Consider the following 23,589-nt stretch of genomic DNA (forward strand, 5'->3'; position numbering starts at 1 on the left):
TCTAATAAGAAACTGTTCATTCTTTGTTTTTTGTATTCAAATCCCATTTCTTTTAATACATTATAAAATGTTAATCTTTTCAAATCCAGCAAGTCCTTATCTTCGTTAACTACTCTCAGAGCTTTAGGTAACTCCTTTTGAAAGAAAAAATTATGCACAATTCTTCTGATGACGCTCCTGTCGAAATCATCAATTCTATTGTTAAAATGAAGCTTTTTAACTCTTTTCTTGGGCGGAGTGTAGCTAATATCAAAAACCTCATCAGCTGTTTCCGTGTCAAACATGTTTAATAAAATTACGCAACAACGACAAGACAAATACAAATAATTTCACTGCAGTATAATACGATGCCGCGCCCGTTTCGCCTGATTGTTCACGTAATGATCATGCACTGATCATAGTTTTGTTTCACTATTTTCCTTCGATAAATAGACTTCAACATGAATAACGACTGCTTCAGTGACCGTATTTACTTAAAAATGTAATTCCTCTACTGATGTGGAAACCATTTCATCTATAATGTATTGAATGTAATTGATTGGATATAATGTGCTTTAATCGCAGTAGCATCGTATCCAATCCCCTTTTCACAACTTTGTCATGGAATGATGAATATAATGATGAAGACCGTTATATTTTCATAACGACCACATTTCCATCTATTTACCTTCTTCTATTTCTTAAGATAAAAAAAAATAGAACTTGAGGCGTTAAACAATTTATTGTTTGAATGGAAGTGGAGTGAAAGTACAGATGTTCTAAGGTGTCTTCATAAAGAAAAGGTTTTTTTCAGAAGCTAACACATGTCAATCCAGATCTTAGATTGGATTTTTGGGAACCCAACATTCGCAGTAAATGGGAAGGTATACCACTATAACTGTAGATATTGGTATAATCCTCATTGATTTCAGTATCCGCCAGAAATTGAAAATTCTAAGTGATCATATTATTATTTCTATACTCATAAATCGGAATTAAATAGCCGGATAGTCTTAGAGCATATTTAGATGTTGCTCATTAATAAACTTATTTAGATCTGAGCCTTTCAAATGAAAATTTAATGTTTATAGAAGCCGCATGTGTAAGAAATGATCCCATTAAATGTTTATAGAAGCATAGGGTAACACTTATTATGCCGCATGTGTAAGAATTGGTCCAAATAAAATATTCTAAATTAAACAAATTAGATGATAAAGATTGTGATGTATAAAAGTTCATATTTTTAAATATATATTTGACAATTTTTCAGCTCCTATTCAGGAATTTTTTTTTTCAGGTGCAAGTGTACCTTCTTAAAGAAGAAAATCGTCGACTCCTCTGCCAAATCAGGTCGGATGAAGACAAAAAACTAGATACTATTAATGGACATTATAGTCGACAGTACAACCGACAAAGATCTCACTCCTTCACAGAAGTAAATAATTGTGAAACTTCAATGAAAAAAGAATCTTCACCTCCTCCGCCGCCGCCACGAAAAGATTTTGGAGTAATGTGTGGCGTATTAACCAGAAATATTGGAGTTGGGAATCAAATTCCAAATACAAAAAGTGTTTCAACGGCAACGCCAGAAAATGATTTTGCAGATAAATGGCTACACGAAAAGGTTAAATTCATGAAAAATCAAAGCTTATTACAAGCTACTACTAGCAACAAAGAAACTCAAACTTTGGTTCCTAAAGGAAGCAGAGACATTGGCACACAGTTCCAGTTTCAGAAAATTGTTACACCCAAATTCAGTACATATACACAAACATTAGACACTAACAAACATTTAGTTGAAAGAGGAGTTTTAGCAAAAGCTAAGCTGTCTGATGTTTCAATTCAAAAATATGTAGAATGTTACTCAATAGGAAGTTCAGACGATACTATTAACGACACTATTTGCGACAAATGTAACAAATTGAAAAGATCAGTAGCTGTAGGTCCTCAGAACCATGAAGATAGCCATACGTCTCCAATATCATTAGCATCACTTACATCAAGAAGTAAATCTTTCAATATGGGAGATGATAGACTCAACTTTACTGCCAGAACTCGAACGATAGCATCACAATATGAATCAACTAATATTAATATATCATGTCAGGTAAGAATTGCAATTTTTATTTGCTCATAGTTACAACGATAGACGGTCATGAACTCTTGCGCACATAGGCTTCCTAATAAGCCCATAGTGTCTCACCTAAAACTACCAAATGACGATGCTAGGTACGCACTAATAACTTGATATGTATTTGTTTTCTATATGCACCAGCGGCAAACTGTAATGCCTGTACCATAGAGATAGCGTCTTAGATGACGTTGCCTGATTAAAAGACCAGTCATCAGTCGAATTTAGCGCCTATTTAAGTGGAGCATAGAAACAGTCTTGCGAACAGACAGTTTCTATGATGATGTGATAACCCATTGGTGGCCTTGGTTTCGAAATGAGTCGAACTTTGCAGTTATCACTCACCAGTTTATGTGGGACATTTTGCTTATATACAGCTCTGCTGTCTAATCAGATTAAAATGACTATATTTCTATGGCGTCTACTAAGTATCGCCGGACCACGTTCTATCAAAGAGAATCCTTCAACTTGAAAGAAAATCTGCCAATCTATTATATTTTGAAATAGCAAGTCGAGGCAAAGGGATTTTTCTACAGTTTATTCGATTAATTTTTAATACAGAAATATAAAAATGCAGATGGGTATTATTTGGAAACGAGTAGTATATAATGGTAAGGTTTTAAGGACAGTATAGGTTTTGTCTTATGAATATAATCTTTTCTTATTAATATAATCTTTTACTTAGTGGTGAGGTATTTAGAGGTATTTCACATACTTCTTGGAATATTAAATTGCGAAACTCTAGATGCTATGGATGAAAGTTTTCTGAAGTGAAAGTCCTAAAATTTCATAATCTTTATTTGACCCCTGTATATTTTGTTTTTAGACTAAATGACCACAATATGTAGTTATAAAACTGGTTTAATCAGTTATTAATTGATTTGTCGTTAGCCACATACATCCGATTAGTTTGAAAACCAAAACACAAGTGAAAGTTATTTTATTTTAGTAGTTTATATTCAAAATGTGGTTTAGAAAACATTGTTGTAGTTTTGAGGTGAGTTTTATATGGGTTCTGGGTTTAGTTCATCGGAAGCAGCATTTTACAAAAAACTTGAACATTGCTAAATGAGAGGCGGAGGAGATTTTGAACATTGAATATCTAATCAAATGAAATATCATTTATTGGTTATCATCATAACTATATTTTTCTACATTTATTTTCTATTTTTTCTTAATTTAGATTTATATCACTTACGTCTTACAATTTACATCTTTAAGACAATTATAATCGGTACTATTACGGACATTATTTAATAATAAAAAACTATTTTAACGTGATACATAATCAATTAATTTTAGGCGGACCTTCAAAAACCGTCTTCGACTAAAATATGCCAAATTCAACCGAAAATGGTGGATAAAAATACACAATACGAGAAATTCACAGTTTCCAGACTCACGGATACTAAAGATCTAACGGTGGTAAAGAATGTTAGTTGTGAGGCAAAAGAAGAAAAATTAGAAACTGTTAACACTGGCTGCAATACTGTTGCAGATCTAACAATTTGCATAAAGTGTGACAGAGAAAAAGAGAATCTCAAAAAAGACGGAGGTAGTCCAACACCATCTAGAATACCGCGCCCTCAAATTCCCACGACACCTGTAGAAAATAGAAAGTTTAGAAGGCAAGATACTTATACCAAAGTGTATTCGCCCACCGATAAAACATCAAGGTACGTTGTATTGTTAATTTAGCTAAATATGGAATATTAAGTACTTATTGTTGAGAACATTTTGGGAGACGATGTGGCGAAACTATTAAAAACATTTAATTGAATTATTTTGTGTAATCTTCAATTTGAACAGGTATCAAATTGTTAATTATTTAAGAGGAAATAAATTTGTGAAATGAGTATATGAAAGCATAATAATGACTTGGTTAACAATTTCTAAAAACTAGACTCTTTTTCATAACGGTTTATTGTACCCATATCCTTTCATAGTTTGTTTCGTTACACTATTGTAAGCCAGGAAAAGAATATATAAAGTGACAAAAAGTAGAAAGAAGTAATAAAATTGGAAATCACGGAGAAGTAGGCAAAAAATAGTTGATGAAGCATCTAAAGAGAATGCCAGATACCTGGAAACAAAAAATTATGGGTATAAAACGAGTGGCAACCAGAAAAAATTACAGATTGTTGTATGCAAAGTAATTGAAGAACTCATTCCAGTCACTGACTGCAAATTAATAGCGTTTATTATCCAAAAAATATGTAGAAAATCCGAAGCTTAAGCAAATTTAGATGTAAATGAATCAGTAACCAAAATAAATGTTCTTGTTATGGAAGTATTGATATAGTTATACATAACAGGAAATAAATTCTCTAATAAACTTACTTTAGTAACAACTTAAATAAAGTTCACTTATTATTACTTGGCATTTTGAAACATAGAATATCGTTTTTGTCAATTAATTTAGTTAATTATGACAGGACAGACAAAAAACATTGAAATTTTGTAACTAATAGGATTTTGAAAAATTCATTAGTTTTCAAAATATCATTACTTGTATTTCGTGACTACACTAATCTGTAAATGATACAAATAATAAAGAAAACACTTGCCATATCTTGCAATTGCTATGTTATTATTAACAACTCTAGTAATCTTTACTGAATTAAATGTATTTCTCTTGTTACAAAAAGTAATAACGAAACTGGATTATTCTGTTTTTGAAAACAGTTACAGATAATTTTATACTTTCGCGGTCCCCTCGTTTTTTGGCTCTAGAAACGCGAAAAATCATCCGATTTAGATGAATTTTTTTTTAAATCTTCGTTTTTATGGCGGATTTACGGAAAAAATTATGGGAATAAAAAAAAATTAAAACTTTTAGTGGTTTCAGTGCTTTAAACGTTCATGAAAATGCACTCGTTCACGTATAATTGTTGATAACTTTTTTCCAAATAATCCCATGAAGTTGTAATATTTTTTTTCATAATCTACACAAACAAAAGAACAAATTTATAAAAAAATGTTGATTTATCATGTTTTTATTATAAAAAATATATATAAATATAACAATTTCTCTTAAAATTGACCTTATCTCACATTATAATCGTTTGTACCTTTTTTATTAAGTAATCATTAAAGTTATATGAACAAAAACATTCTTAAAATTACTTATTGTAATCAAGTGTACAATATTAAAAGTTAGCTTTGAAAAATTGGAAATTTTCACCATTCAAAAAATGATATGTTTCTAAGGTTGACTGTTAAAGAGAATTAGGAGTGGAGTTAAGTCTCATGGGGGAAAAGCAAAATAAATGTGAACATTTATTCTGAATTTTTAGCACATCCCCCCTAACATAACCAATAAAAGTTTTCATTTTTTTTATTCCCATATTTATTTTCATAAATCCACCGTAAAAACGAAAATTTTTAAAAAATTCATCAAAATCAGATGATTTTTCGATTTTCTAGAGCCATAAAACGAGGGGACCGCTAAAGTATAAAATTGCCAATTATATTTATGATTTCTTTCTACCTATCAACAATCCAAATATCACCTGTATGTGTTAGGAAACATATGTACTATTTACAATTCAAACTTAGTATATTATCATCCTCAGACAAATTAATATTCTGTTGAAAGTTCAATTTTTTTACAGTATCTTTATAAAATACCTGTAGAAACTAAACCGTGACGGGTACTCAAACATATTGATTTATATCAACTCTTGTGGCATATTGATTTGTAACAAGGTTTCTAGTATCTAGACTCACTTTTTTATTTATATAGCCACATATTATAATTAATTACAGCTACCATAAACATTAGTTTTTTTTAATCATTGACATTTATCACCTGACATATCTAGAGTAGAAATCAATTATTTGCTGATAAGACTCCGTTGCACAGGCGCAGGTTTTTTGCAAACAGAGCCGGTTTGCGACAACATTATTATTTTTGAGTTAATAAACAATATCAAGAAGCTCACGTGGAAAACTAAAATTAATTGATGTTATAACTGATGATGAGGATTGAGAAAAAAATTATACCGTGGATACAAAGTTTATAGAAATAGAGTTCATCTGCCAATCCAATGAAGTGACATTATGAAGAAGCAAGAAAGAAACTGTATACTAGTCGCTAAGTTCGAAAAAGATAACATAATATGAAAGAGGCTTTTGCCCGACAAGTCTCAATGAACTTGAAAATAATTATACCACATTAATATTTCGAAACCTGCCCTGAAGTAGGGTGGTCGGATTAAATAGGATGCGCGTTACTTAGACAAAACGTTTATTTGCCAGTTTGTTTTGTTATGACTTGATAATATTGCAATTATTATTTTTTTCTAATGTTATCGTCTATGGACAAAAATCAAAATGCACATTGCTCCTACATGCATAAACATATCCTGCTCACAAGGTAGTGTTATGAAGTTAATACATTTTTTAGTAATATAACTTCACAATTTTTTGGTAAAATAAATAACGTGTTATGTTACTTTAGGAGATTTTAAGATTCTTTGCTAAATAGTTTCAACTGTTTATATTTGTATATGTGTGCTAAATTTCCCTTATTCTTCTCTAAAAGACTTGCTGTTATCAAAATGAAATGGTTCTGTAATATGCACGTCTCCTTTAATTATATTTTTCCCTTATTTTGTATTTATATAATCAGACATTTTCAATTTTAATATTTTTTACTACTGGTTATGTTTATGCTACATGTACTTTTGTGGCTAATAATTAGTCAAAATAATATTTCAAAAGTTATCAATGATGTTTATGTTAAAGCATCAATTAAATGAGGAACATAGTCAAATTACTTAACTTATGTTATATGTTTCATAAATAGAATGTGTTAACCAATACAATAAATGTTAATTATTCAATTCTAACTATTAATATGTTGAATATAACCATGGAATCAATAATATATAGAAAAAGGCATGTTGAGGCTATTAATTAATAATGATGAATTTTTTTCCAGATTATCTGGATTAGATTTATCCCCAAAAGTTATTTCAAACGATACGAATCCTTTAGATAAAGTCAAAACCAACCTCAAACTCGGAGATACAGTCTCACATGCTCAAAATGGTGTCAATTCTTTGACTTCTATAACTAAAGTTCAAGTTCAAGAGATTACACTGCCCACTTCAGTATCAACTATTTATCAACCCATTGCACATAATCATAACAGAAAAAAGTAAGTTATATTTTTAAATACAGAGTTTGTATGTATTTCATATACATCATATTTGTTTTTACAGAACTGTGCCAAGTAAAGAAATGCAAGGTGCGATGAAAGTCTTAAATGACGCTCTAATGAAAACACCTTCTAAAAATCTCAAAAATCCCACCGCAGTTGACATAGTTCAAACAGAATGGTTTAAAGTTTCTAGTTTAGTTACCGCTAACCCGTTAGATGTAGAAGATTATCTTGATGCTCTAGAAGATATGTCAAGTTTATTATTAGAATATGTAGTCAATATGAGTGATTCCAGTGGCAATACCGCAATGCACTATGCAGTCTCCCATGGAAACTTTGATGTAGTGTCTATTTTATTAGATTCTAAAGTATGTGATATCAATAAACAGAATAAAGCGGGATATACGAGTGTTATGTTAGTCTCTTTAGCAGAAGTTAGATCACAGACCCATGCCAATGTCGTTAGAAGACTTTTCCAATTAGCTGATGTGAACATTAGAGCAAAACAGGTAAGAAAAAGTCGTTAAAATTCATATCATAACAATTGTATCTTTTATGTTCAAAATTGTAGTCAATATGTTAATTCAATAGCATAATATTAACCTTTTAGGATATTTACAAATTATTTGATTTGTTGTACCAATAATTCAAATTAATATCTGATAGATTGGTTAGGTTAGGTGTATTCACCTATAAGATGTTTGCATTGAAATGTAATTTAACATCGGTTGAGAAGTTATTGCTATTTTAGGAAAATGTTTACATCTTTTTTTACAGTCTTTGTTGTTGTTTAACATCAATTAAGTACAAAGTTTCTTATATATATATATATATATATATATATATATATATATATATATATATATATATTCTTTTAGTTTTAACAATTTAACATTTCTTATCTTATGGTGGTTTATCTTATCAACCCTATTTTTCACACAAGTTCTATGATGTGTACTCATCTCACACAGGCTCAAAATGAAGTCATGTTCTGTTGGATAGAAAGTGGCGGCCGCCCTTATGCGGAAGTGCAATTGCCTTCTATCTTGTTAAGATTGTATATGATTTTTTTGATTTTTTGAAAATTGTAAATTTAGGGACATATACAGCTAAAAATTCAAATTTTCTTCTTAATGCCAGCATGGGCAAACAGCTCTAATGTTAGCAGTCAGCCATGGACGATTAGATATGGTGAGAATGTTATTAGAAGCAGGTGCTGACATAAATATACAAGATGAAGATGGAAGTACTGCCTTAATGTGTGCCGCTGAACATGGTCATATAGAAATTATTAAACACTTTTTATGTCAACCAGATTGTGATTCTACTATTACAGATGTGGTAAGTATATTTTTGGAGTTTTACTGACAGTTCTTCACAAGAATTTTTTTGTGTGAGAACATTAGAAAGATGATTGAATATAATGATGTATTATTGAACTATTAACTTCCTAGTTTATCCCAACGTGTTTGTTAATTGCAAAAATAAAAATAACTTTAGAAGCAAGTAATGTGTGATTCTTATTTAAGTTATTTGTTGTGGGTTAATTTTAAATGGAGTGCAGAAACAAACATTTTCGGTATATTTTACTTTTTTATTTCCGTAAAGGAAAGAAAGCTTCTGCGGCTCACAAAGAAATATGTGAAGTTTATGGTACTGATTGCTTAACAGAGCGCACATGTCAGAATTGGTATAAAAAATTTCGTTCGAGATGTTGCGAAGAGGCTAGATGTATGGCACACAATAACACTTAAAATGTCTTGAGCTAGTTAAGAAGCTTGATATTTGGGTACCTCACGAATCGAAAGAAATTCATTTTTTAACACAAAGAATCAACATTTGCTATATGCACCTCAAACCTTTCTTGAAAAAAATCACAAACCACACCGAAAAACAACAAAAAAATCTCATGTTGTCAGTTTGATGGAATTACAAAGATGTTGTGTTTTTTGAGCTGCTTCCAAGGACCCAAATGATCAATTCTGATCTTTACTGTCAACAATGAAAGTGCATGAAAAAGTCAAAGGAAAACGGTCAGAATTGTCAAATCGGAAAGGTTTAGTGTTCCACCATGATAATGCAAGGCTCCACACATCTTTGGCAACTCGTAGAAAACTATTGGAGTTTTCATTTCTCTCGATTGAAAATATGTCAAATATTCCTTATTAATTTTTATTTTCAGGACGGCAGTACAGCTCTAAAAATAGCTATGGAAGCTGGTCATCGACATATAGGAGTGCTTCTTTATGCCCATGAAAGAAACCTTCAAAAAATGCATAATGCTAAGCTTAAGAAGGCTAAATCCATCAGTAGTCCAAAAACCCCTTCTTCGCCATTGGCTGTCAGGAGCAGTCAGCGTGCCTTATCTGATATGAAACCTAAATAGTTGTAATCCTTTGTTAAATGTGTTCTAGAATTTATTCGAAATTAATATGCGTGTTTTACTCTCTGTTAAATGTTGTAGTATATGTATTGTAAAACTTTGCTGACTTTCCTTGTCTTTGGTTATTGGTATGATTGATAACTTACTGACAATTACATGAGTTTTTAATGCATTCCTGGTATATATACTGCATACACTAAATTATCAGATTGGATTTCGTTATTATTATTTAACTAATAACGACAACTGAATTTTTTAGCCTGTGGCTTACAAAATTTGTTCTTACACGTCATTTAATTGCACTTTTTAGAATTTTTATACAATAACACTTCTAATTATTAGAAACTGATGAATAAGAATTGGGTTACGAATTGTTGAAACAGTTTTAAAAAAAGTCGGTATTTGTGTACAAGTCAACGAAGTGTAGGTTCGATTGAATAGTTTTCTGTAGTTTTGTATAATATGAGTGAGAATACTGTACTAATATTAAATTGATTAAACCGTTGTTGATACTTTATATTAAATTTTAAAATACGAGTTATTGCCTTATTGTTATATGGATCATAGGTAGGTGTGTAAATGTTCATACTTTGTAATAATATTCATGAATATGAGATTATATTGTGTGTATTGTTTTTTAAATTATTACTTTGCAACTCTATGTAATAGGCTCGAATAATAGAACATAACTAAAGACAAATATTTGTATAGTTATAGAAAAGAATTAGTTTCTTCCCTAATTAATGAATTCTGTATTTTTCTATATATGTATATGTCACCGTATGATTGTGAACATCGTTAGTTTATAATCACTCTCGCGATATTATAAACTGACGAATAATTGTGAACTGCAACCAACCATTTACAATTTTACGTATTATTTCTCGATAGTTTACAATCTGTCAATGTCGAATCGTCAAATTGCGAAATAACATGCAGGGTCCATAATATATCCGTCAAATTATGAACCAGCTCCGATTGGTGGGACTTGGCAGTAACTCGTTCTGTATCCATGAAATTAAGAAACAAACGTGAGAGGCAAGAAAATAAAATTCACAATTAATTGTGTGATATCAGGTATTTACGTTTTATGTTATGTCCCGTGTAGTAGCAAAATAAAAAAATTAGCAGTAAAAAATGTTCATTTATTGCAACATGTCAGAGAACTATGACATCTGGAATTATATAAAACGTTAGCTTTATTACAACGACATTTGCTAGACACACATTGTCCTTTTTCATTATTTCTGCTATTGCACTGTTTCATGCCTTGTCCGCCGAAAGAAGAGGACATTGATGCGACAGTTCTTAACGGCAATGTGACCTGAAAAAGTAGTAAATGGGGTGTTTAGTTGAACAATTATTACTCATTCTGTAGAATTTTAACTTAATTTGTGTTGAGTAATAGTTATTTATACACCAAGTGAGGTAAAACACAGTTTATTTACGAAAAGAAAGTTTTAAGCGCATGAGTCCGTAGGGAGAATGAGATAATTTCTTGTGAGTAAATCAACTGTCTCAGTTGACGTGGTTTATATGTCATAGTTTAATGTGGCAAAATTGTATGAAATAAAAAATGAAGCATAATGAAACATAAAGGTGTAAGTACTGATGATGACGAAGTGATCAATTTATTTCAGCAAGTAAGGTTATAATTTAGTTGTAATTTATTAGACAGAGAATGAAATACATTTCTAAGAACTATTTTTAAGTGATATTAACTAGTTAAATTAATACTGACCTCTGGAATATCATTAAGTAGTGTCGCTCTTGGAGATGAAAGAACAGCATTTCTTGGCATCCAATCTTTAATGACTCCAAAAGCAGTGTCAACTCGGTATAATTCGTTTTTCTTCTCTAAAACTTTTCCAATCAGCTTTTTTATTATAGTTTTCCAACAATTTGATCACAATTTGTATTTTTTCACTAGTCCACTACAACGTTTTACTATTTGCACTGTGCCCTCTGTAATAGGTTTGTAACTTGGTAAATTGTTCTTCATCCACAATAACTGGTGAGTTTTGCGGAAGTACCGGTTCAATTTCGGACATTGTTATAATTGGATATAGCCTCACAAATCACAAATAATAATATTGCACAAGTTTCTTATACACTAAAAATGTTACTTTAAATATGAAAACAGTGAATCTATTATTTAAAACATATAAATATATCTACTATATAAAACACTTATTGAAAATCACAAGAACATTTGTTTGTTTACATTCAGTGCCTAGAGAATGACCGCCAAAGTTAGCGGCGCTAAACACTGCACGTTCAAGCAATCAGCGAACAGTTCAAAATTGTAAATGGTTGGTTGCAGTTCACAACTATTCGTCAGATTATAATATCGCGAGAGTGATTATAAACTAACGATGTTTACAGTCATACGGTGACATATATTGTTTATGATGTGTTTTTGCTTTTGCAGAAAATTTTCTTCATTCTTTACAATTTTTATTAGGAGCTTCCAGTTTTCCGTGCTTGTACAATTGTTAATAATTTAATTAACGTTTTTTTTTATCTGGCGAATTTAAAAAATGTGAAAGACTTCAGTGTAGTTTATTCTAATTTTTCGAAAATAGTAAGAAGTATTGTCTAAGCAATTGACATTATAAACGATGAAATCATAAATATTCTAGATAGACACTAATAAACTAATAAATGTTCAAAATCAGCAAAGATATCTAAAACCAAGCACTTCAAATTCTGTATGTTCAACATACAAATATCCTAAACTTTTTGATGATTTGTGAAATAATAATTATAATGTTGATATTCAAATACATATACTACTTTTGTTTCTTAAAAATATGCTAGATTTCTTAGCTTCTTACATTTATTTTTAATGTATTTAACCGAGTTCATATGAGACTGTAGTAGAAATATCTAGAATATATACATCTTATATCTATGTAGTGAAACTTTCTACTATATTCATATTAACTTACTAGTTTACAATAAAAACTAGGATATTATTGAAAAGTAAACCTCTTAACAAACATCATTCAGGCAATTTCTAGCCTAATGAGTGGCAATGTAACAAAATAAAATTTTAATAATAAAAATGAATTTATACTACCCCATTGCATATTCGTAAGTTTTTATTCAACCAGAGTATATGTTACGTTACTTGATATTCTATATATCAAGTATATTCTTGGTTGTAACTAAGATATTGATAGAGTTTACATATTGTCCCTAGATTGTTCCAAAATCATAGATTCATGTTTCGATTTATAAATTTATAATGATTTACACCATGAACTCATCCTAGAAGGCTCAATACTGTTTAAAAAATAGAAATAAATGGCGGCACAAAAACACAATATCAACCCACTTCAACTAAAAAAATGAATGCTTATATAAAATTACATTTTGAAGTAATGTTTCCTAACTGTTATACACACATATTATTTTTTTGAAGGAATCATAGTTCTATGAAAGGCTTCAAAACAGTTGTTTTCTCTGTTTCAGGGAGGTTATAGATATTTTCAGGCCTAAAATTCCATTTTCCACAAAATTTTGAAGAAATGTGTGAACCTTAGCTTTGGTGAATCCTGTCGACGTTTTTGGCTTTCACGTTCACGAATGTAAGTTACCAGGTTGTTTATTGGTTATCAAATTTTGGAGAACCTTAGAATTTGACATTGTCGTGGCAAATTCGTATATGATAAAAATTTAAATTGGAGCATTTTTTATGTAGCAGCAAAGCTTGTTTTCTTCATCGACAGTTAATATTTGTTTATTCTTGACCTCGTTTCCATATTTAGTAATTGCAGAATCTTCTCCCGAGCTCTCATTTCCGAAATGCTCTATGCTCATTACTACTTCCAGACGAGTCTTTTATTAAGTAAAATCTTCACTCTGTTCGTTTTTTTTTGATAACACACGCGGCATATATAATAATAAAAAAAATAAAAATAACCCATCGTTCTTCTGACCGAATCTTACCTGTACGTATAAAATTATCAATGGCGACCATAAATAAAACATGTTTTAGTTTCAAAACTTTAACATTCCGAAAATGTACATTAAATATATTATTTTACGTCTATCTATTATATTAGGGAAATAGGCAAATTCGGATTTAAATATCAAAAGTTGTGGGAGCAAAATAATTACTTTTTTGCGCCAAAAATAATAATGATTACCCAAATTTACGGTAAATTTGAATATAAAACGAACATAACCTGCTGGCCAAATCCTTCCATTTCTTCACTATATAAAAGCAACTGAGGTTATTATTTTCAGATATCATATTCGAGGGCCAAAATTAGAATAGTACAACAAAACAAGAAATTTTCCTGTGTATGTATTTACGTGTATACAAGGAGGATATTATTTCTAATTAAACCTATACATTTTATTTATATTTCAAATATATTTTTTTATAAACAATTTTATTTGTAAGTTAAAAAGTGGAAATACCAATAAAATACATTTATCCTACTATACTATTGAATTTGATTACTTATTATCGATGGAACTGTACAGGGATCATAATTTTATTTTTTTGTAAATTGAACCGCTTTTTAACATTCCATATACAGGGTACATCCAAAAAAAGTCGATGCTAAACATGTGTTGTTGAATATGAAGTTTTGCATATTTTATCTATAAAAGTACACATGTCAAGTATTGGCGTGGATAACCAGTAGAATTGTAAAAATGTATTTACTTTATATTTCTACTTAACTTTATAACGAATTCCTTCTGAGATTTAGTTGTTTTTACGATTTCAAATTTAATAATTTCACCTGGATTATATCTACTAATATTAAATAAAAAATGTAATTTGAAAATAAAAGATACTGATATTTATTCTAATGTGTGGTGTATTATTTAAATTACCAAGTTCATTTATTGTTCCTGTTAAAAACTGCCGCCTTTCCAAAAGAAATGTCCTTCGTACCTCACTTGATCTGTCAAAATAAAATTAGATGACCTAATAATACTTGCATAGAAGAAATGGGAGGAAAGGAAATATTGTTTACCTCCACTTTAGACTACTGTTATTTAAAAAAAAATGTGCTATAGTGTTTTGTCCGTCTGTCTGTAGCAGCAGTACTTCCTCACAAGAAGCATCTAGCGGGCTCGTTTTTTTGCTTTTAATTCCTGTACAGCTGTAGATTGCCGAAACGAAAGAAATTTTGAGCGTTATTAGAAAAAAAATAATCAAAATCAACCAAATTGACAATGTCAACTAAATTTTGATATAGACAGCAACAGAAAAAAACCTCAAATTTTTCATGAGAACTTCCTTTTATGAATTTTTATAAATATAAAATAAGTTTTTTGTTAATATTTACTGATTGCTAACTGAAAAAATGCGCTACAGACTCTCGCGCCGATAGTGCGAGTTATATTTTGAAAAATCCGTACTACTTTAAAAATTAAAAGGTAAAAAGATTATATTTCATAAATATTTAATCAGCATTTATATCAATATAAAAAGGAATTGTTGTAAACACCTTTTAATGAGTTTTATTAATTCATTCAACATTTGTAAAATTGTAACGTGTTTTTTGTTTATAGTATTTTTAAAAATAAACTTTTTAAATTGAAATTTATAATTTGCGACGACTCTTACTTGTTTATTAATAGCTATATTGTTGCAAATTGTATGTGTAAATATTTGTTGTATGACCAAAAACTTTACAGCTTTAATTTTTAAAACAAAGATTTGAATAAATAGAAATGCATCCGATACAATTTGAGTGCATTGTATTGATTAATTTATTCTAGAATGTAATAAATCGTAATAGTTGGATGATATAGACAAATTACCCTAAAGATATATCAGATAGGGGTTGTTGTCAAAGTGTTTAGTACTAATAAATATTTTATTAGTTTCCAATACCTACACCTTTAGTGAATTTCGACGTGCTTGAAGCTGTCTTATGTTGAGGTACTTTAAAAATGAATAAATTATACCCTCGACATTTGAGAAGTAAATCACATCCCAACTTTATATAGAATATATCGGTTCTGTGGTAAAAATTCTTACATAAAAACAACTCTCAAATATAACATTTATTAAAAAGTGTGTGATATATCAATACATCCAATCCAAGTAATCACAATCCTATATCCATCATGAAAATAATTATATATAAAATTCATACATATTGCCTACAGGAACAAGTATGGTTCAATTATAATAAACCCTCTTTCTTTTTGAAACAAGTATTGAAAGTATCAAAAAACGCACCAACCAGGATCTGTAAAATTCACAATATATCATATTATATTAGCTATAATACGTTTTAAATTGTTACGTTGTAATTTAGGTACAAATAAAATTTAATTGAGTTTTTAGTCTTGGTTTGTTCTAATGGTCATAAATTGTCCAGTATGTTTCTGTAGACAGAATGTATATAACAAATTTGAAAAAAATATTAATACAAAAAAAATTGGTAGCTAGAAACACATAATTATTTATAATAGAAAAATATCAATTTAATATATGTATAAAGAATAATTGATTAACAATTAAATGATTATATACATGATTAACTATTCAATAACTGTAGCATCCAAAAGGGGTAATTCTTCTCTATCCATCTTTCTTTTACACTTTCTACATTGAACTGATGGATTCCAACAACTTTTATGATAAACAGCATTACAAATATCACATCGAAATACATTTTCAACGTCAAATGGAAATAACGCTTTAGGTTTATTACAAATTTCACACACAAATCCCTTTTGATTACATAACCAACAATTGTATACATGATCTCTACCAAAAGCCACCACTTTTTCCAATTGTTGTGCCAATAAACCATTCATGACATCAGAAAGATCCTATAAAAGATAATATAAGTGTAATGTGTATAGAAGGTGCCCACAAACTTTCCTGTCAAATGCGAACTACAGAAATTGGATGTGATTTTATGGCCATCTAACCTAATTCACCCTAATACAAAAAAACCTCCTAAAGAGCTAGCGCCCTTTAAAGACTACTATGTTTAGTCAATCTCAAAACAACCACTAACTTCTAATTTGATACATTGTATACATGTGATTTTTTATTGCCGTCACCAGCGTCCAAAATGTAATATGAAAAAAAAATTGTATAGCACTTTTTTGGAAATTTTTAAGGTGAATTCGAAAATTACGAGGTACTTTAAAAAAATGTACAAAAACTGAAACACAAGCAATTTAACCAAATGTTTGTGACGGTTATAAAAAACGGGGGTGGGTATAGTGAAAAATGTATTACTTGCATGTTCATACAAGCACGGAATTTTGAGGTATGCTCATTAAACTGAATAAACAGAGTCGTATTCAAATGGCACTAGCTCCCTCAGGAGGAGCTGTTGTATAAAGGAGTCACCTCAGGAGGAGCTGTTGTATGAAGGAGCCACCTCAGGAGGAGCTGTTGTATAAAGGTTAATTAGATTAGATAGACGTAAAATCACATCTTGTATCTATAGTTCGTGTTTAGCAGAAGAGTTTCTGGACAATCACTATAATGTATCAAGAAACATCAAAATTACATTAATAAAGTCCTGCAGAATGCTTAGAAATTTCTGACCAGTGTTACCATATATGTTGTAATATTTTTTAAATGCATCATAGCATAACCACCAATGCATATCTCAATTGTACTGTGTATATAAAATTTCACAAAAAAAATTTTTAATATAAAATTGAACACAACTTAAAAAATTGGAATTATAAATATTTGGGAAGAATTCAGTAACTAGCATCTTCTAAGAAAGAATATATATAACAATCCTTTAAGAGAAATGACTCTCAGGCACTTTAATAAATATTCAAACTAAGAAAAACCTTACCAAAATCGAATACTGGTGAATATGCTCATACATATACTCCCTTGGCCACATCTGTTTCTGCAATTCTTCAATCACAGGTTCTCGACATGTAAATAAATAAGCCCTCAAAAAATTCAACTGATTCCTTAAAATTTGTAAATTTGCCATTTCTTCGACAACACTATAGATAAATGGATTCAATACCTACAGTCACACCATTAAATTAGATACTTATAAAAGCTATTTGAATAATCAAGATTTTTATTCAAGAGACATAGTAAATAAATATTTGAAAATATTGTGTATCTTACCTTGAAATCAATGATAGGATGATCCTTTACTTCATTTAAATAATTGATTCCTTTTTTAGAAATTGGATAAGCTTTGAAGTCCCAATTATGAATAATTCTAGCGGGTATTTGGACTAATTCGGTACTCATACACATATCACATACATAGTCACCAGTGAAGGCACACACTCTAAATCAAAAATAGAAAACACTAAGTTTTCACACATAACTTTGTATAAATTAACTCATGAATTATTTATTACCAAAGAAAAGACAAAATCACACTGTTAAAAATAACAAATGAATAGTTACTTTCGAAACGCTATTATACTGTCATTAATTATTAATATAATAATATGTTTAGGTCTCAAGTAACCAAAGATAATAATCAAGTGTCTATAAAAGTGATGCGGATCACTAGCTAAAGTTATTTATCCATTATTAATAAATAATTTATTTACACAAAATTGGTGAATTCGATATCTGTTAATTAAAAAACTAATTTTGAGTATATTATTTTTATTTTTATCATACTTACTTTGGTTTATTATTTAATTCTAAAGGTGCTCCACAATCAGCACATTTGTAATTATGTGCATCAAGTCCTTTTTCTCTGGCTATTTTTCCTACTTGTGCTGCCAAACAGATTTCTCTTTTCACAGGACTTGAAAGTGTGAGAGCCGGGTTTTCAGATTCAACCTAAATGAAAACATAAATTTACACTATTTTATTTTCCAAAACTATTCACCACAAATAAGTTCGTACTCTATAGGTTACTTTTGTAAATTTGTATTTACATCCTCAGGGAAATGACAATAACGAGGAGGAAAAACAAAAGATAAAATTTTATGAGTTTAAAAGAGCTAATTATATATAATAACTTATTGAAATTGTATTCATTGTATTGCCAATGATCACAGCCATGAGAATAACATAAACTGGAGAAATGTAGTAAATATTATTTCTACATTATTTGGATTTGCAGTTGAAAGTACTGATGGAGTTGCTACTAACTATTAATTCTATTATAATAATAGTAAGGTATATCAAAGTTATCTTCTGTTCAGGTATATTTATTATAGTGACGATTAAAAAAAAAATTCAATTTTTTATTTCTTATGATATTTTATGCTTCTAAATGTTATTGATTTTAGGTCCCTAAAAAAGAAGAATTTTCGAAATTCTCGACGTTTCGCCTCCCACTTTGGAACCATTATCAAGAGAAGGATGGATATAGGAGAGTTATTCGTTCATTGGTAAGAAATGATTTGATTCCGTGGTCTCAATCTGCCTTCTCCACCCAACAAATCACCCCTTTTCTTGGTTGATTCTATTTCAATCCTTTTAGATTTTTTTATTTCTGCTTTTCATTTCTTCGGTGAAAGGAGTAGGCAGATTGAGGCTTTGGAATCAATCAAGAAAAGGGGTGATTCGTTGCGTGGAGTAGGCAGATTGAGACCACGGTATCGGATCACTTCTTACCAATGAATGAATAACCACCCTATCCCCACCCTTCTCTTGATAATGGCTCCAAACATCGAAAATTTTAAAAATTACAATGCGGTTCAACTCGCGAACTTAGTTTTTTGTTCATATATGCAACATACCGCAGTACGTGAATAAATAGGATCAAACATGTTATAATGAGTAATAGTAAATGTTGAACAAATACAGTATAAACCTCTTCATTGTTAACCCAGGATGTAGCCAAATGAAAAATAATTTCATAGTTGAATTTGAAGCATAAGACTTACCTTGATTCCCTTTGGTATTTCTTTTCTTTTGTCCTCAAACTTCATCAATACCTCACGAATATCTGGCGTTTTTATGAATGGGTTGTAACTATTTATAAGATCAGTAAAGCTAGTTTCCATTGATTTGGGATCATCTTGAATCGGTTCAATGTCCTTGTCATTTGATTTTTCATTTTTACTGGTTTCAGACAATTGACTTTCATCAAAAGACCAACCAGTTCGTTTACCCAGAGAATTTCCGATGTTGTTAATATTTTCCACATCATAATTTTTTTCCTGATCAGAGCTACAATCTGACTTAAGATCTTCAAATGATTGTGAATTACTGGCTGTTTTATCGCCATCTGCTAAAATTATTTTCAGTACTTCATCCTCAGGCAGAAAAACTATTGGCCTTAATCCCGAATTTTGTGAATTGTTAGATCTAACAGAACACATTGATACAGTATCCGAGCTACATTCAAAATTAGCTTGACTTTTCATAGATTCTGAAATGGTTATAGATTGGACCACATCATCACATGGTGCCACAGGGCATGATTTCAAAGTAGGAGCCCATATACCAGCTAAAACCAAACTTGGTAGAGGCCAAGTATTAAGAAGGCTAGAATTGAAAGGTAAAGTAAAATTTTTAAATGCCTCTACACCTTCGATGAGTCGTTGAGCTACATCTAAAAGTTCTGAGTCTCTTAGAAAAGAGTTCACTCTGTAGTAAGATTTTAGAGATGATGAGTCCTGGCGTATGCTCATTAAATAAGAAGACAGTAGACAGTCATTTAAAGCTAAACGGATCCATACCCGGCATTGTCCTACTTCTGTTGTAATTTGAGATAAATTTGTTATCTAAAAAAGAAACTGAATTAATAATATTGATTATTTTACAATTAATAGGTACTTTTGAAATTTTTTTGGTAGTGATAGAAGAATCGAGATGGATCAAGAGTATTGGAAAAATGTATGTCACATGCTGAGCAAATTAAGTACATATCTCATAATACATTCCAAACCCATTAACATTTGCCAAAAGAATTTGCATCATAGAGATCAGAAAATTTAAATGAAATTTTTATAGGTACTAATATCTACAGATATAATTTTTCAACTGCCTAGTCATACCTTTATATATGAATAATTTCCAAATTACTAGAAGTGACTGATTTAGCAGAGCAAGTTATCTTTTTAATATATTTCAGAAATAAAACATAAACTACCCTGAATATATTTGCTATAAAATTAGATTTTTAGTTTGCAGTGTATTTGCGGCCTTTCAAAAATTGTTCTAACAAATCAAAAATTTTTGATTAATCATTATGGACGAGTAAACTTTTCAGATTGCAATAGATTGAAAAATAAATTTCAAAATCATTCATATAGTTTAAAAAAATAGGTTAAATATAATGACTTACTTGATCTATGATTTGCCTGTGAGAAATAATTAATAGAGGCACCCAGAAACTTGGTTCCGGTTGTTCATCTACATCAGCCAACACCTTCTTAAATCTATGAGTTAGAGTATCTCTTAAACCGTGTAAAAAAATAGCTTCAATTGTAGTGCAAAGGGTATTGGCAGCTTCAGTAACTAAGTACTCTGAACTTTTTGGAGATTTGTTCTCTTCTGCTCCAGCATAATGTATTTCCTTACAACTATTAGAGAGTTGGTTAATAATTGATTTCTTAATTATATCATCCTTGTTATTAGTAACAGATCGAACACTTTTTATAAGTTTGTTCATATTTAAAGTACTAATCTATTCTTCAATGGATATTTATCTTTTAAATTAAATTTCAATAAAGTATTAATTATATCTTGACATGCAACACCTTCTCGTACAATATGAAAACTGTCCAAGTCTGATAAATCTACAACAGTAGATGCATTATTATTATTTTTTAATTTACCACCATCAAAGATGACAGGTATATTTTCCCAAATATTCCTAAATTCTGAAATTTTTACAGCACTAGGTTGGTTACTTAAATTCGCACTTGTTAAAGCCAATGGTTTACCCAAGCCCCTAGATAAATTTCTTATAAAGTTACAATTTGGTATCCTTATACCAATTTTTCCTTTCAAGGTAAGTGAATGATCTAATGTATTATTAGTACACCGAAGTATTATTGTAATTGGTCCTGGAAGTAGTGAATTCAAAATATTTTCTGGAAGATGATCAGCATATGCCCAGTTTTTTACATCACTCACTTCACTTAAGCAAATAGCTAAAGGTTTATTCTCATTTCTACATTTGATACTATATAAATTGTTAATAGCTTTTTCATTTGTAGCATCACAGGCTAAACCATAAACAGTATCAGTAGGGACAGCTATAACTGAACCATGTTTTAAATATTTGACACCTAATGCTTCTGCAGAATTATTTGTTATCGGAATATGTGTAGCCATAGAAAATAAAGCTTTGGTTTTTATAGTTGTTGTTCTACCTTTAAAAATTAAAATCAAAGTCTTTTGAAGTATCATTTAACTTAATCACGCCAAGTGTGTTTGCATTCTGGGTTACAACAATGATAAAATGTTGTCATCGGTTCATCAGCTGATCTTGTCTGTAACTGCATAAAATATGCTCTGTTATGACTACACTTCGGACACCTTTCTTCAGTAGAATCAACGTTTTTCCAGGCTTCTTCCCCTCCTAAGACTTCATCAATTTCCTGTAGACATGAAATAACTAGATTATAGTTTGTCTGATGTTTTTTTTTGTTATTTAGTGGAGAATAAAAAATATGACATTTTCCAAATTACAAGCACAGCATTTCCAAACATAAACTGCTACACCTCCACATTAAGTCACATTATTAAAAGGAGGGAAAATTTTGGAAGAATATCGAATTTTGACATCAGGATTGATAATCTGAGAATATTGTGAATGAATTCAAAATATATTTTTATTTTTATAAAAACACGTTATTCATTAATTGATACCAAAAATCAAAAGCATTTATTGAAGAAAATGGAAATAATTCAAATTAAGGTAATAGAAAAGTGCAATTAGGAATTACAAAATCTTTTCTCAATCAACTACAAGCTTTCATCACCTATGCATATCAATAAACAATACAGAACGTTTCCATCAATGGTTTTCAAATGATTGATTGGTAGCCATTATTTTCACTCACATGGTTAAATATTTGGATATACTTTACACTGCACACAACAGATTAATTACCTTCAATTTATAAAAATGCCTGTACGAAAGTAGCTTCTGAACGGGGAAAAAGACTGGACAAATATTGCATGAGAATTGCAACTTTCCTTGTACATCTTCTTCAAGAAATAGTAAATTATGACAAAAGGGACAAAATACTACCATATTTTAACTTCACCCAAAAATTTGAGTCACTTTATACATCTCGGATGTACTCTAATATTTTTTTGCAATTTTTACCTTGAAATAAAATAATTAACTACATTATTTGCAGTTATCATGCATATCCCTTCACCAACAGGGAGATTATTGAAAAATAATGTAATTTATCCTTATGACACAGGACATACGTCAGTAGACATCAATAGTCTGTCAGTCACGGAGTACGTTCGATGTTACCATAGTTTATAGGGTTTCTCGGGGAAGGTATTATTAGTCGCATTCTGCGCTACTGCTACCTATTGGTGACGAAAACTATCGGGAACATGTTGAGTGCTCGCTGTCAAGACTTTTTTATTTCCTGTTAGTTTATGACAGATATATTTTCAAAACAGATGCTATTTTGGTTGCTTTTATTGAAATTAACTATTACTTTAATAGTAAATGTAGAGGTACTTAGGTACTTTATCTAGTTCCTTTTTAAATAATTATGAGGTGTATTCACATTCAAGTTTAAATGTGAAGGAATGTCCCATTATTAAAGTGCTAAAAATATATCATTTTCTCTTTCGTTCCAGATACCTCGTTCAGGTTGCGCATGCTTGATAATGCGCAGAAACCATCTGGCACCTCGGAGGATAGAGAAAGCGTTATCATTCTGTCTTCCACTTATAGAAACTGTCCATATAGAAGTATTACATATATGAATTTCAATCATAGGTTTGCATTTAGCGGACATAACCGTTGTACAAACCTAGCGGAATTGTTCGGTAACATA

General features: G+C 30.1%; 4 protein-coding genes across 8 annotated transcripts in view; 1 reads left to right on the top strand and 3 right to left on the bottom strand.

Annotated features, from left to right (window-relative positions):
* The window catches only part of LOC130901914 (KN motif and ankyrin repeat domain-containing protein 2-like), a 51,415-nt gene extending 36,925 nt beyond the window's left edge, over positions 1 to 14,490 (top strand). For 4 of the 5 annotated variants that reach the window (XM_057813603.1, XM_057813625.1, XM_057813616.1 and 1 more), the window contains 6 exons: positions 1,277 to 2,086; positions 3,413 to 3,786; positions 7,056 to 7,274; positions 7,339 to 7,786; positions 8,418 to 8,618; positions 9,460 to 14,490. In XM_057813603.1, coding sequence (XP_057669586.1) covers positions 1,277 to 2,086; positions 3,413 to 3,786; positions 7,056 to 7,274; positions 7,339 to 7,786; positions 8,418 to 8,618; positions 9,460 to 9,663 — 2,256 coding nt within the window. In that variant the 3' untranslated portion in view covers positions 9,664 to 14,490. The remainder of the gene's footprint in view (positions 1 to 1,276; positions 2,087 to 3,412; positions 3,787 to 7,055; positions 7,275 to 7,338; positions 7,787 to 8,417; positions 8,619 to 9,459) is intronic. The other variant, XR_009060338.1, reaches the window with a different exon arrangement.
* A 1,191-nt stretch (positions 14,491 to 15,681) lies between these two features.
* Positions 15,682 to 21,224, bottom strand: LOC130901973 (pleckstrin homology domain-containing family M member 1). The gene is made up of 6 exons (XM_057813708.1): positions 20,898 to 21,224; positions 19,492 to 20,334; positions 18,276 to 18,436; positions 17,759 to 17,927; positions 17,469 to 17,651; positions 15,682 to 16,473 (listed from the first exon to the last, which is right to left on the bottom strand). The coding sequence occupies exons 1-6, from the start codon at positions 21,222 to 21,224 to the stop codon at positions 16,180 to 16,182; spliced, it is 1,977 nt and encodes a 658-aa protein (XP_057669691.1). The 3' UTR covers positions 15,682 to 16,179.
* A 2-nt stretch (positions 21,225 to 21,226) lies between these two features.
* Positions 21,227 to 21,967, bottom strand: LOC130902022 (threonylcarbamoyl-AMP synthase). Its single transcript, XM_057813824.1, has one exon. It carries the CDS (start codon positions 21,965 to 21,967, stop codon positions 21,227 to 21,229), a length of 741 nt encoding a protein of 246 aa, XP_057669807.1.
* Positions 21,957 to 22,983, bottom strand: LOC130902031 (DNA-directed RNA polymerase III subunit RPC10). Its single transcript, XM_057813835.1, has 2 exons — positions 22,674 to 22,983; positions 21,957 to 22,158 (listed from the first exon to the last, which is right to left on the bottom strand). The coding sequence occupies exons 1-2, from the start codon at positions 22,815 to 22,817 to the stop codon at positions 21,973 to 21,975; spliced, it is 330 nt and encodes a 109-aa protein (XP_057669818.1). The 5' UTR covers positions 22,818 to 22,983; the 3' UTR covers positions 21,957 to 21,972.
* Positions 22,984 to 23,589: the final 606 nt, after the last annotated feature.

Source organism: Diorhabda carinulata, chromosome 1, assembly GCF_026250575.1.
Source record: "Diorhabda carinulata isolate Delta chromosome 1, icDioCari1.1, whole genome shotgun sequence".
In the NCBI taxonomy this organism is placed as follows: Eukaryota; Metazoa; Arthropoda; class Insecta; order Coleoptera; family Chrysomelidae; genus Diorhabda; species Diorhabda carinulata.